Consider the following 13,136-nt stretch of genomic DNA (forward strand, 5'->3'; position numbering starts at 1 on the left):
CTCCGACAGCGCTAGTCAGCAAGTGATCCACGTGGAAAGCACGTGGTGATCATCCATCTAATCCTACGCTGAAAGAAGTAGTCTACTCGAAACTGTTTGTTTCTTTGTCCGTATATGTCATACACGTAGGCGTACCAAGAATCCTCCCGTTGGCTGGGAGTTGCACCTCTGTAAGGACGTTGATTCGTTCCCGAAATAGCCTCTTTCTTTGCCGACCTCATCAATTCTAATCATCAGTATGGTTTGACCATCCACACCAGCAATTGCATGCTTCGCCCTAGAAACATACTGCGATATGTACAATCGACCTGCTATGCGCTCCTAATTAGTAAGTGCTGCTCACGACCCAGGCCTCGGATTACGGACTACGTTGCTGGTACCGAGCCACGAGCCCTGCTCCACATTGGGGGGTAAAGCCGATCTGCGCTTAGGGGATTTAAGAAAGCACTACCCGCCCGCGGAGCATGGCCCGACTTCTCTGGTCGCCACCACTTTTCACAGCGGTTCTTTGGGATGGAAGAGAGAATGAAGAGAGATGAGGAAGAAGGTGTGAAAGAGAAGGCGGATGAAACGGGAGTTGGGCATGGCCGTGGAGTGGGTATGGATGACAAAGAGGTGGAGAATGCGGCCGACTCGGGCGCAGAGGGGAATGGATTGCCATTCTCGAAGGCGAGATGCATTGCCCTTGTGTTGACGGTTACGGGTGCCTCAATCATAAATGTAGGGTATACTAACGTTATTGGAGCATTTGCTAATTGCTTTTTCTCTTAGACGTTAGGCGTGCAGGCCTCCGTTATCATTCTCCCCACCATCGGTAGAGCCCTTGACATCCCTGACAGCCGACAACAATGGATTCTATCAGCATACAATCTGACCTTTGGTTGCTTCCTCGTAGGCTTTCGTCCATGCTCCTAGACGCTTCGATTTTTGCGCCTAACCATCATACCAGTTATTATGGGGCCGGCTCGCAGACGTGTATGGCAAGCGGCTCATCTTCATATTAGGCTCCGCATGGATCACTATTGCCTCCATCATCGTACCCTTTATGCCGAATGAGATTAGCTTTGACATATTGCGTGGTTTCCAGGGACTCGGTGCTGCTGCTATGGTGCCGACTGCAATTGGTATCTTGGGAGTGACCTTTCGGCCTGGGAAGGCGAAGAATTATGCATTTGCATGCTATGGTGAGTTCATCATGCAGTCCATAGCGAATGATGTGACTGATGGATAGCAGGGGCTGGAGCTCCGCTCGGAGCGGTATTCGGGAACATCTTTGTAAGCCTCTTCATGTCCTCCAACCGTTGGCTGAAGCGGGACCTGACAAGAATGCAGGGCGGTGTATTGACACAATTCCTGGACTGGAAATGGGTCTTCTGGATCTTTGCCATGCTGGGCGGCATCATCACCATCGCAGGTATCTTCATCATTCCCCTCCCACCTGTGCAAACCGAATCCATCAGCATGCGCTATAACGTGGATTGGGTCGGTGGCACGCTCATCACTATCGGCATACTTGTCTTGCTCTTCGCGTTGACCGAAGGCAATGTCGTGGGTTGGGATACGCCCTGGGTGCCCACCCTCATTGCTGTTGCTCTCCTTATCATTGCAGCCTTCGTATTCTGGCAGCGATATCTCGAGAAAAAAGGGCAGAGGAAGCCGTTGATGAAAGTTTCGATCTTTAAGAGTGTTAGATTCTCGGCGGCGAACATAATCATGTTCTTGTTCTTTGCGTCGTTCAACAACTTCTTAATTACCGTCACTTACTGGTAAGTGCTTCGACTACCTTGTACGCACCCTTGACTGACTCGGCATCCTACAGGTTCCAAGAATACCAGGGCCTATCCGTCATCCAGACCACCATTCACTTCATCCCAACCGGAGTCACGGGAGGTAGCCATCACCCTGCTCCAATGTCTCCTACGCTTCACTAACCATCTTCCGCAGTAATCACCGCCTTCGTAACGGCGCAGCTCCTCTCCCGCGTCAGGGGCGACTTCATCCTCACCTTCGGCACCCTCGCCATTGGCATATCATCCTTGCTCGTTGCCCTGCCACTCCCAACCTCGACGTCCTACTGGGCCTACATCTTCCCGGCCATGGTCCTCAGCACCTGCGGCGCAGACACCCTGTACCCCACACTGACGCTCTTCACGGCGAAGAGTCTACCTCCCGAAGATCAAGCCCTCGGCGGCGCCCTTATCAATGCAGTAGGACAGGTTGGCCGAGCGATTGGCCTAGCGATCATGACGGCCGTGCAGACGGCTGTTATTGCGGAGAAGAAGGGGCTCAGTGTCGATGTGGTGGGTGGGGAAGGGTACAAGCTGGGGAAAGGGGATGAGGCGCTCAAGATTGGGCTACGGAGCGCAAGTTGGTTCAATGCTGGGATTGGAGTTGTGGCTGTCGCGGTGGTGTTGTTGTTTTTCCGGGGGGCGGGGAAGGTGGGTGGGAAGCATTGAGAGAGTTCTGCAGAAGAAGGACTTTTTGGTGCAGATTAGCAATTATCGTATAGACGTGTAACAGCACAATGAGCGATTAAGGCGCCGCGTAAGTGCAATACCCGGGTGGAATTGACTCGCAGCGGTTCCATTCAGACTCCGACGAGACTTGAATCTATTTCATCCGCTTGTTCATATGCAGCACGCTTACGGTTTGTAGACTTCTCCTAAAGGTGTGCGCCCCCTGCCACACATCGGATTCCAGGTCCATCTTCATCCCAGCGTTGCAAGAAGTCATTTCTGGGTAGATATATGGTTGAGTTTTCACCGAAGAATCACGGCCGGCACAGAACCCTAAAACTATGAAAGCCTCCGTAGCTGCCTTCTAAGACGGCCAAAAGCCGCTCATTGATGTCCAGCCTTCCTCTTTATGCGAAAACGTACCTTGTCCTTTGGCGGAAGCGTCCCTAAGCCGAAATGAGCCATATCCACATTTGGTTTCCAATGTGCCGGCATCATAATCTCCATGTCGAAACTGCGGGTTATCATCGCAAACGTAAGCAGCATTTGAGTTTTCGCAAAATGTCGCCCAGGACACATTCGCTCCCCGAGGCCGTAAGGGATCCATCTTCCTGACGGGCCCTCCATAGTATAGACTGGTGGCGAAGTGTCGGGTACAAGGAATCTCTTTCCCCAGAATTCTTCAATCGGGTGGGGTTCATCAGACGTTCCCGTGTTCCATAGATCTGGATTCATGTGCTCCGTGTAACTGCAAACTACCACCCTATCCCCTCTCGGAATCGTCCAGTTTCCAAATTGTTGTTCTCCGTGGGCTTCACGAATCATCATTATGGCCACGTATCTTCTCAAAGTCTCGCTATATACGGACTGGAGAAATGGTTGCCGAGTGAGTGAGTTACGGTCGAATTTGCCATGCACTTCCTTCATCGCGGCATTTCGAACCTCTGCCTGGGCTTCCCTGCGAAGGACGGGGTCTCGTAGCAGCTCAAAAATGAACCAGAACGTTGCCGGTACAACGTTGGTGTTCATGCTGTCCACCTTGTGAGCATACACGCTACAGTCTATAGGTCTGTAACTTACGCCCACAAAAGTGCAGTGTCGGTCGCAGCACAAGCGTGAGAGTCCCACTCAGGGAATTTTTGGAAAACCTCATTCCGCAGCCTCATACACTTGAGACCCCAATTAGGCTCCCAGTCTTTGTCGTCATCTTTCCCGTTGGATAGGTGGATTGCTGTCTCTCTCCAGTTCCTGATCGCTTCGATACATCTGTCCCTCGCGCGCGTAGTTTTTGCATTGAATATCTTTGGCAATCCTCGGACAAGACTGATGACATCCTCATCAAATCGCCAAAGATCCTTACCCAAGTCTGGACTATGTTGTAGCAATCGCGGCCCAAAAAAGGCGTCAACGGAGGTTTTGAAGAGCATGTCCTTGAGGAATGCATAGAGATCAGGCATCTCCGTCCATTCTTCGCCAATATGACTCTCCAGAATCCAAAATGAGAGGTTATTATCGAATCTATCGGTTAAGGCTGCGAGGCCGTCTCGTCCAATTACATCATGTGTGGCCTTATGCTTCATGCGGAGGAACCTACGCTCCGGTACAACAAGGCTGTTCGGGAAGGGCTTCCATCCAATGCCAGAATCATCACCACGAACCATGTCGATCACTTGTTTAGACATCCCAAGAACGTTCTTTAGGAACAATGAGTTCAAGGCAATGAAATCGAACGATTGCGGTTTGGATACGACAGTCCATATGTTGTGAGGGCCTCGAGCGAGCCAAAGGTTTGCTATAGGCGTTTTGAAGAGGGTTACAGGCTCTGAAGTAGGTGTACTATTTCATGGTTGGTTGAGGATACCGAACCACATACGGCTTTAACTTACACAATAATTGATGCAAGCTTCGACGGTTCATTGAGGAACAACAAGGAGTGGCCTATGAGTGGCAAAGCATGGGGTGCAACCGGTCGTGGGTTACGTGTAGTCTTCCAAAAAAACACCGTACTGAGCGAAATGAGGATGGTTAAGAGAACAAAGGGATTGAGAGCGATCTCAAAACACTTGGCCTCAAGTGTGGACCAAAGAGGCGCAATCGACCACGTGGCGCTCAAACTGTGCTGGAGATAAAGCGAGCACTTGGAAATGATACTCAATCAAAATGTCTGTCCCGCTGTTGTAGATTTGTGGTCGGCGTCTTCAGTGCTTTACCTCAATATACGCCAAGTATGCCATGCAGGTTTTGCATACTTTCTGCTGGTCAGGGGGAAAGCATTCAACCACTCACGACTTTAGGAACTTCATAAATATATTATCGAATGGTATGATATGGATTCTCGGCGCAACGACTCCGTTCTTTCTGCATTGAAATCGGCCAGAGGGATATTGAGGCACAGCTACATGCTCCAGGATGGTTACACAACATTCTGGTGGCGTTGCAATCCATGGATGGATCTGCTGGCGCTTAAGGTCTAATCGGACCCCAACGACTTCTGAATGAAATGCAATATAGTCACGGAGTCTTGGGCTGCATGTTGAACGGCGCAGCCAGGAGGTGCTGGCGGCAAGTACTCTCAGTGACATGACGTTTCTCTCAGCATGGTATAATAAGCCTTTCATGTGGGAAAGATCGCTCAAACAAAAACCTTCACACTAAACTCTTCACACCGAAGTGGGCGAAGCCATGTCTTTCTGGACTATACCCGCCTTAGTTGGTCGTACGGCATTTCTGGTGGGTTTCCTCAGAATTGGTCGCAGACGTAGCAACAACCTGACCCATCATAGTTAGTAAGCTGGATCGGAACGGTGATCGCAACTCTGTGTGTCATGGGTCGCCTATTCACACGATTCCGAGTCTTCCGACGGCTTCTCATCGATGACTACCTGGTCATTGTAGCCCTGGCAAGCAGCTTCGCCTATGCTGTTAAATGGCATATCCAAAGTGCAGGTCTCTGGACAGCAATTGCCCAACAAAATGGAAAACTCCCACTTGACCAGACGTACTTTGGAAATCTGCGAATATATATCAGGAGTCAAACGGGCGCTTTGATCTGCCAGGGCATTGGCTTGTGGTGTATCAAATTATCCTTCCTGTTGTTTTTCAAGACGCTCGGGAATCAACTGAAAGCACAAAGAGTTTTGTGGTGGACGGTGACAATCTTTGTCCTCCTCATGTTCCCTGTTTACATGAGCATGCCTCCGTGGCAATGCCATCGTGGCCTCAATAATCTCACGGATCTCATTGGTAAGAGGATTAATCAAGCACGGAACAATTTCTCACTCGACTCAGCCAGGTGCAATACCCAGAAGGTGTCTAACTTTACTATGAACGGACTGAGAGTTATAACCATAATAGATATCCTCACGGATGTGGCCAGTAAGTCTCCATCAACTTCGGACAGCCAATTTATCTGATAAGTATACCTAGTATTGGTGATTCCTTTCACTATTCTGTGGCAGGTGCGACTTTCTATGAGAAGAAAACTAGCCCTCGGCAGCTTATTTGCAATCACCTTGTTTGTGATACTCTGCGCGATTCTCCGGATGACGGTGGTAGAACACAGCGCAATCAATGGCCAGATGGACGTTACCTGGCTTTATCTATGGTACAAGATTGAGCTTGACACAGGTAGATAAACCGGTCAAATATGAAAACATAGCTAATAGAGGCACAGCGATCGTGGTGGCTTCTCTCGCCTCATTCCGGGCTTTATTCACATCAGGATCGAGCCGACTTCAGTATAGTTCTGAACCCAATCGCAACTTTGTTCGAACACCGTGGGGAAGCTCTAGCAACTGCACTGTGAAGAGTACATCGCAAAATACTATCGTTATGCGGACGGACTTCATCGCGCTGGAGACTCGATCAGGAGAGCCCACAGTTTAACGCGGACTGCACTTGATCAGACTGAGAACTTCGCGTCAATCATTCAATGAATATTGCGATTGTAGGAACTGCCATATGCGAACCACATGTCCGCCTCTCTCATGCCAATTGTGGATAGCCGGTGATATTCTCTTAGCGCTTGAATGTATAGAATGAAATGCGGTGCGACACAACACCATCCCAGTTTACATTGATTGATCATATGGAACGGCACGATCCATAGTTCCCGCTCTGTACCCGGATAAGCGAGCATTGTTGGCTACGAACTGTGACCCTGGGGATGGAGCAAAGAGCGCATACTGGCTGGACACAGCTTCGGCTAGGTACCTATGTATGAAGACTTATGCAGTGTGCCACCCGAATGTAATTTGCTCCACACCATTGCTGCTGGTGGGCAAGCGATTCTCTGTACCATATATCAACCGTCCGCTGCGATATTGCGCTGTTTCAATAAGCTGTTATTGATAGGCGAAACAGGACAACAGCTGTACTTCGGAGATATAGGCAGTCTAGCTTGCGACGTCGTCCAGTACTTTGAACACTTTGGTGTTTCAGCGGTCGTCGAACATGAAAACCCGGCTGACTGGCTGATGAAAGTCACACAGAAGCCGCCGATCCCGTCATCAAAATCATGGGCGGATATGTGGCAGGAGTCGCTTGAGCACCAGTTGCTCTCGCAAACGCTTTCAGAAATTATCTCCAAGCCAACGACAACTTCCAATGTATCCCGGGCCCATGATAGAGAGTTTAGCAGGGGATTGCACACTCAGTATATAATGCTTCTGTCCCGAACACTGCAAGAGTGTTGGCGCTCTCCACATTATATTTGGTCCAAGCTCCTTCTAGGTAGTGGAATCGTAGGTCATACTCGCAACGTTGTTAGAGCAAGTCGTATGAGGCTGACATACCCGCCAGGCCCTGTCTGTCGGAATCTCGCTATGGATGAGCCAACCGACAATGCAGGGAATCCAAAGCCAGCTGTTCTCCATCTTCCTTATTCTCACCATTGCAAACAGTGGAATGAAGCAGATTATATCTTCTTTTCTCGCTCGACGGGAACTTTTCGAGGCTCATGAGCGTCCCTCAAGAATGTACTCGTGGCAAGCTTTCATATTGGCAAGCATCACTGCCGAGATACCCTCACAGTCGGTGACTGCGGTGGTTGTATTTCTATTATGGTACTTTCCGACGGGAATATTTCATTACCGAGGTTTCGTTTCCAGCAAAGAACGAGGGTGTCTCCTGTTTCTTCTGATCTGGGTATACTTCCTCTTCGTGTCGACATTTGCGCATATGGTATCTGCAGGTATCGCAACAGTGCAAGTTGCGACCAGTCTGGCCGTAGTGTTGTACCAGCTTATGTTGCTCTTCTGTGGGTAAGTAAAGGCTCAGAAACACATCAACCTAACTGCTCCTAACGTTATCAGTGTACTGGCCAGCCCTGCTATACTTCCACGATTCTGGATCTTTATGTATCATGTATCACCGCTGAAATACATGCTGAGCAGCCTTATGTCTGCGGGGATCGCTGGAGTCCCTGTCACATGTCTCGAAAACGAGACAATCCATCTCAAGCCGCCCTACAATATCAGCTGCTCAGTGTATCTCAGGGAGTATTTGAATACGCATTCAGGATACCTCCTCGATGCTGAGGCAACGGATACTTGCCACTACTGTCCTTGGAATTCAACAAATCAATACCTGGCATCACTTGGAATCCATTTTCAAGACAGGTGGCAAAATTTGGGCATTCTAACCCTATTTCTACTTGCTAACGCGATACTTTCGTTGGTGTTATATTGGATGCTGAGGGTGTGGAGGAGAGATCCATGAAAGAGTCATCGACCGGGCATGGCCCGACATTCCAACTTGAGCTTGTTTCTGTCTCCTCTGACGGTCCATGATGGGCCCGACTGTGATCTATGCATTCTCCGGTGTTGTCAAGTATGAACGCCGAAAATGGGAAGAATAATGCTCAATGATGTAATCGAGGTTATCGAGGAAATAAGAGTTTTTGGGGCCATGGAGTTGTTGTAGTCGAATCCAACACTTGGATGTTCCACTGCTCTGAATTCGATTGAAGCTGTGAAAGTACTTCGGTGCTTTTGGCGGGACACTTGATGGAGCGCACGACCGAAAATTCACTGGAATGTATAAGTCACTCTAAAGGTGGCGAGACTGCCTCCGGACACCGGTTGCTGCTCATCTAACAGTGCCGCAATATGTGGCATTTATTGCCCTGTCTGCTTTGCTTGTAAGGAGAGCGCATATGTTGGGGCCAAAATGCAACATGCAGACAGGGTACCTTTTCAATGTTTCACTGCCTAGGCGCCAGGTTAATGTCTCTCCGGTAGGGCGCAAGCATATTGAGCCGGTTCGCTTTGTTTGCCACATAATTGCGGCACAGCAAGGGCACTGTTGAGACAATTCAAACACCTGGAGCTCCGCCAGAGGCAACCTGGTATCGAACAAAGATTTTGACTGCGAACAGGATGGCCTACGTGATTCTTCTGCTACCGTTTTTGGTTCTGGGAAATACGTACCTCTTGTCCTTCATTTTGTTCCGGCGTGCAATGAGACGGGCATCCGGGCTGCCCCCCACTGTCCCTTATGTGTTCCCCGGCATTGTTCACACAGGGACCTTTGCAGCCGGCGGGGAAACTCTTGCAAAAGCCTTGTTGTATGTCGTATTCCCAACCTAAGTTACTTGGTAGTAACTTTGGATACAGAAAAAATTCAGTACCAGAGGCAGCGGTGCGATACCAAGGCATTGGCTTTGACTTCGTACTCCTGTCCGGGGCAAGCCTTATACGCAAAGCCTTGACTTCGTTTTCTCAGCACCTTGACTGGAATACAATCAGTGCTCCCTTGTTCAAGAATATGTTCGGCGGCACTGACGCCGTTGTCGAAGCCCTCAGGCAAGATAACTCCGGTATTGGTGCCAAGCCCTATTCAGGTAGCAACGTTCATCCCGGTCGACGTCTACTCAGAAACCAGATCCTCTTCTTCTCTGACGCTTTCTCAAAAAGCAGTCTGGATGAGCTCGTGCCTAGGTTTGTGCAGAGTCTAAAAACCTGGTGCGAGGCTTCCGACGAAATCGGCACGGAGTGGGTGGAGAAGTCCGACCTGTATGAATTTGTTCGCGATGTTCTTTTCGACTGCAACGTTGATTCATTCTTCGGGAAGAGTCTTCGAGCGTTAAATCCCAACTTAAGCGCCGACTTCTGGGAGTACGATGACAATATCGGTTTTCTCGCGACCCCTAAGCCACGCTGGCTGAATCGAAGAGCTGTGCTAGCCATGGAGCGCTGCCACGCAGCAATGAAGCGCTGGAGAAAGAATGCTGTGGACGAGAGTGCCAAACGCACAATCTCAGATGATGCCGCATGGGACCCTGCGTGGGGGTTAGGTGCAATTCGCCGGAGGAACAAATTACTTGATGCTACTGAAGGCTTGTTCGATGAGCACAACCGGGGGTCGATTGATCTTGCTCTTTTGTGGTCGTAGGTCTTACTGTTCCGCCACACCGATGATGATACTGACAGCTGGATTGTTTCAGATTGACTTCAAATGTCATTCCCGCCTCCTTCTGGTACCTCTTTGAAGTCCTATCTTCGGAAGGATTATTAGCCCGTGCTGTTAAAGAGATTGAGAAGCAAAAGCAGAACGACCCGGACACGAACGATCCGGTTTTAGATTCCACGGAGCGCACAACTACGCCCCTCCTCGAAGCCATATATGCAGAGACCGTCAGACTACATGTCATTACGCTGATCACACGAACGGTAAAGAAGAGTTACAGCGTGGAAGGATGGATCCTCCCGCAAAACCAGAATGTCATCGTTTCCAGCCAAATAGAGCATATGAGCAGACAATGGGACAGCCCAGACGGCAAGCATCCGTCCTCCGAGTTCTGGCCGGATCGATTCCTTCTCCCAGAAAGCTCCGATACTATCGACGAGGAGGAGAAGTTCTCTCTAGAAGGGAGGCAAGGACAGTGGATTCCGTTCGGGTTGGGTGAACACATGTGTCCGGGTCGGCACTTCGCAAAGCAGGAGATGATCATCAGCTTTGCTGTGCTCACACACTTTTTTGAATTCGAATTGCTTACTCCGCCTGGTTGGCGTCCGGATAACGATTTGAGCAGATATGGATTCGGGACGCAACAGCCGAAGCAGAAGGTCCCCTTCAGGGTGCGGAGGCGAACTAGTTGAAGTCGGACGACATAGTCATCTTCCGTTGATCTTGGGCAAAAGTACACAATGGGGAGCTTTAACAGGGATGAGACAAAGTGTGGGATGGTGTCTATTGGGAGCATTAGGTCGTTGTCAAGATACGTGTTTTCGTTTTCCAATCAGCCAGTTATTTGTTTATCCATCCGATATTCCCATCAGCGCTGCGTAAAGGATATTCTCCCACGGTTCGCCGATAGTCTGTAGATTAATTCGTTTCGATCAATATCCGTGTATGGCTTGCTTTGAAATAGATGTAATCAAGATCTTGAGGTATACTCGATTGCATAGAGTGGAAATGGAGAAATATGGGAGTTCATGGGTGAAGCCCGCAAGGCACTGAGCCCGTTCTGAGGAGCTGGTGCAAGCCGAAATGAAAAGAGAAAGGCATAACCGGAATAAACGAACAGTATTTACTGTAGTCCTTGACCTGTTCACTGAAGATGAGAATACTTGGATTATGAAGAGCCTGTAAACTTCTTAGGTCACGTGGGGAGCCGTTCACTGCTTGGCATACTCCTTGTATGGTAAGAATAGCCGAATGTCGGAAGGCCAGTTCCGAGAAGCTTGCAGCCTCGGTATATGATGTCACAATACCACCGACTCTACCCGGGATATTCGAGGGCAAAGGAGAACCAGACGATAGGCCGAAAAACTATATCTATGGAGCAACCCCACTCGGGTTCAAGGTTTACCACGCTATCATCATTACAAATCGATCGCCTACGTATTCGCGCATATCGATAACCTTTTAAAGATGCCTACGCCGCCCTTCTCCCCGGACCGCCAAGCCTGGATACAAGAAATCGGGAGTTTGTTCAAGACCAGAAGACACAGCTCATTAGACAAAAGAGCAATCGTGACCGGCAGATCTCCAACACCGAGCGATGACATCTCCGTCTCAGCATCTTCCAAAAACGATAAGGCAGTGGGTAACTGGGCAAGATGGTCTCAATAACCTGAGGATGGAGGAGGTGGAGTTGCCGAAGCCAGGAGAGGATGAGGTCCTTGTGGAAATCAAGGCTGTCAGTTTGAATTATAGGGATACTGAAGGTGCGTGTGTCTCCTCGTCAAAAGCGCCGCGAGAGCTGGCTGACATTGTCAGTGTCAATGGGCCTCTATAACCACCACAAATCTGTCGGAAACCAGCCCGCAATCGTACCTTGCAGCGACATGTGCGGTATCGTCGTTTCAGTTGGCCCAGTCACAGACTCGGATTCCCCATTTAAAAATCCCGCTTTTCGTCTCAAGCCCGGCGACCGCGTAATCAGTACTTTCAACCAGACGCACCTGAGCGGTCAGATACAGGTGGAAGATATGGGCAGCGGCCTCGGGAAACCCCTGCCGGGAGTTCTTACCCAATATCGCGTCTTCCCGTCTTATGGCGTGGTTAAGGTACCCGACTACCTGTTGGACGAGGAAGCTAGCTGTTTGCCCATTGCCGCCGTCACAGCATGGATGGCGTTGAATTGTATGAGGCCAAAGGGAGAGATCATCGGCTCTACTGATGAGAGGGAAACCATCGTCTGTCAAGGCACTGGTGGCGTGAGTATATCCGCATGTCAAATCGCCAGCGCAGCCGGAGCGAACGTTATCGTCACCTCTTCCTCCGATGACAAACTGAAGAAGGCCGCTGGGATAGGTGCGAACGAGACAATCAACTACAAGCACGTGCCTGACTGGGACGAAGAGGTTCTTAAGAGGACGGAGGGCCGGGGAGCGGATATTATCATTGAGGTTGGTGGTGCACAAACACTGCGTAAGAGCTTCGAATGCGTACGATTCGGCGGCCTCATTGCAAGCATCGGTTATCTGTCAGGAAAGGAGGACGCGGAAGGTGACAGGACCAACGTCAACCTCCTAGCTCTGAAGCGCAATGTTACGCTTAAGGGTATCATCAACGGGCCGCGGGATCAGTTGGAGGAGATGCTCAAGTTCTACCAACAACATCAGATCAGACCAGTTGTGGACAGGGTGTTCAGATTTGAGGAGGCCAAGGATGCATTGAAATACCTCTTTAGCGGGTCCCATTTCGGAAAGGTGGTAGTGAAGGTTGCAGAGTGAAGGATTGATCTGAATCAATTGAGTTTGATCTCAGTCGATCTTTGAAATGATACCTCAGTTTATATCCTCCTCAGTGTCCCTTTCATTGCCTGCATTCGCTTCCTTCGCGTGGTCTAAATCACCCACGTCAACATAGCGAGACATCAGCGAGTGACTCCTCTTTCTCGTCACAAGCTGATTGTTGGTCTTACAAGAACAATTCGCATGCGCTCGCCCTTCACATGTTGACTGACATAACTTGCTGATCCGCCGATCCTGGGGGCCAACATCAAAACACTCTTAGACTACCCTTGATTCCTCCGTCAAGCTTTCATGGAGTACTCCACTGTAGTTGCGCCTCAAGCTTCCGGAAAACTTCATTCATGATCATGGCAACTGAGTATCCAAGACCCCACCTTTGTCTCCGCAGAATTCCTGGTAAATCCGGTTCAAACACCGGTTTCTTCCAAAGGTGAGCGATTAGGATGCCTATTGAACGCCGTCGACAGGAGCAAGATGT

At 49.7% G+C, this 13,136-nt stretch overlaps 6 protein-coding genes across 6 annotated transcripts; 5 read left to right on the plus strand and 1 right to left on the minus strand.

The window, feature by feature from the left end:
* Positions 1-85: 85 nt before the first annotated feature.
* EI97DRAFT_435406 (MFS general substrate transporter) lies at positions 86-2,726 on the plus strand. The gene is made up of 8 exons (XM_033798855.1): positions 86-720; positions 772-891; positions 950-1,184; positions 1,235-1,275; positions 1,333-1,766; positions 1,820-1,890; positions 1,945-2,544; positions 2,656-2,726. The coding sequence occupies exons 1-7, from the start codon at positions 526-528 to the stop codon at positions 2,454-2,456; spliced, it is 1,608 nt and encodes a 535-aa protein (XP_033651565.1). The 5' UTR covers positions 86-525; the 3' UTR covers positions 2,457-2,544; positions 2,656-2,726.
* Positions 2,558-4,246, minus strand: EI97DRAFT_479172 (cytochrome P450; the record flags this gene model as incomplete). Its single annotated transcript, XM_033802000.1, has 2 exons — positions 2,558-3,486; positions 3,537-4,246. Coding segments are annotated over 2 exons (1,356 nt in total), but the record flags the coding sequence as incomplete, so codon positions are not given.
* Positions 4,247-5,242: 996 nt separating this feature from the next.
* On the plus strand, positions 5,243-6,341 carry EI97DRAFT_382156 (uncharacterized protein; the record flags this gene model as incomplete). The annotated part of the gene is made up of 4 exons (XM_033795844.1): positions 5,243-5,699; positions 5,745-5,831; positions 5,883-6,083; positions 6,130-6,341. Coding segments are annotated over 4 exons (957 nt in total), but the record flags the coding sequence as incomplete, so codon positions are not given.
* Positions 6,342-6,670: 329 nt separating this feature from the next.
* On the plus strand, positions 6,671-8,374 carry EI97DRAFT_479175 (uncharacterized protein; the record flags this gene model as incomplete). The annotated part of the gene is made up of 3 exons (XM_033802001.1): positions 6,671-7,198; positions 7,257-7,717; positions 7,769-8,374. The coding sequence occupies 3 exons, from the start codon at positions 6,671-6,673 to the stop codon at positions 8,172-8,174; spliced, it is 1,395 nt and encodes a 464-aa protein (XP_033651568.1). The 3' UTR covers positions 8,175-8,374.
* Positions 8,375-9,121: 747 nt separating this feature from the next.
* On the plus strand, positions 9,122-11,008 carry EI97DRAFT_469010 (cytochrome P450). The gene is made up of 2 exons (XM_033801688.1): positions 9,122-9,844; positions 9,901-11,008. Exons 1-2 carry the CDS (start codon positions 9,222-9,224, stop codon positions 10,553-10,555), a joined length of 1,278 nt encoding a protein of 425 aa, XP_033651569.1. The 5' UTR covers positions 9,122-9,221; the 3' UTR covers positions 10,556-11,008.
* Positions 11,009-11,182: 174 nt separating this feature from the next.
* EI97DRAFT_402798 (NAD(P)-binding protein) lies at positions 11,183-12,628 on the plus strand (the record flags this gene model as incomplete). The annotated part of the gene is made up of 2 exons (XM_033796492.1): positions 11,183-11,626; positions 11,679-12,628. Coding segments are annotated over exons 1-2 (1,116 nt in total), but the record flags the coding sequence as incomplete, so codon positions are not given.
* Between the last annotated feature and the right edge of the window lie 508 nt (positions 12,629-13,136).

The sequence above is a fragment of the Westerdykella ornata genome (genome assembly GCF_010094085.1).
Source record: "Westerdykella ornata strain CBS 379.55 unplaced genomic scaffold EI97scaffold_22, whole genome shotgun sequence".
NCBI classification, from domain to species: Eukaryota; Fungi; Ascomycota; class Dothideomycetes; order Pleosporales; family Sporormiaceae; genus Westerdykella; species Westerdykella ornata.

Coding starts and splice junctions, on each gene's coding strand:
- EI97DRAFT_435406 (XM_033798855.1), top strand. CDS start 526: ATGAAGAGAGATGAGGAAGAAGGTGTGAAAGAGAAGGCGGATGAAACG. Junction 892..949: donor TGACCTTTGGTTGCTTCCTC/GTAGGCTTTCGT, acceptor CCATCATACCAG/TTATTATGGGGCCGGCTCGC. Junction 1,185..1,234: donor TTATGCATTTGCATGCTATG/GTGAGTTCATCA, acceptor GATGGATAGCAG/GGGCTGGAGCTCCGCTCGGA.
- EI97DRAFT_469010 (XM_033801688.1), top strand. CDS start 9,222: ATGTTCGGCGGCACTGACGCCGTTGTCGAAGCCCTCAGGCAAGATAAC. Junction 9,845..9,900: donor GATCTTGCTCTTTTGTGGTC/GTAGGTCTTACT, acceptor GGATTGTTTCAG/ATTGACTTCAAATGTCATTC.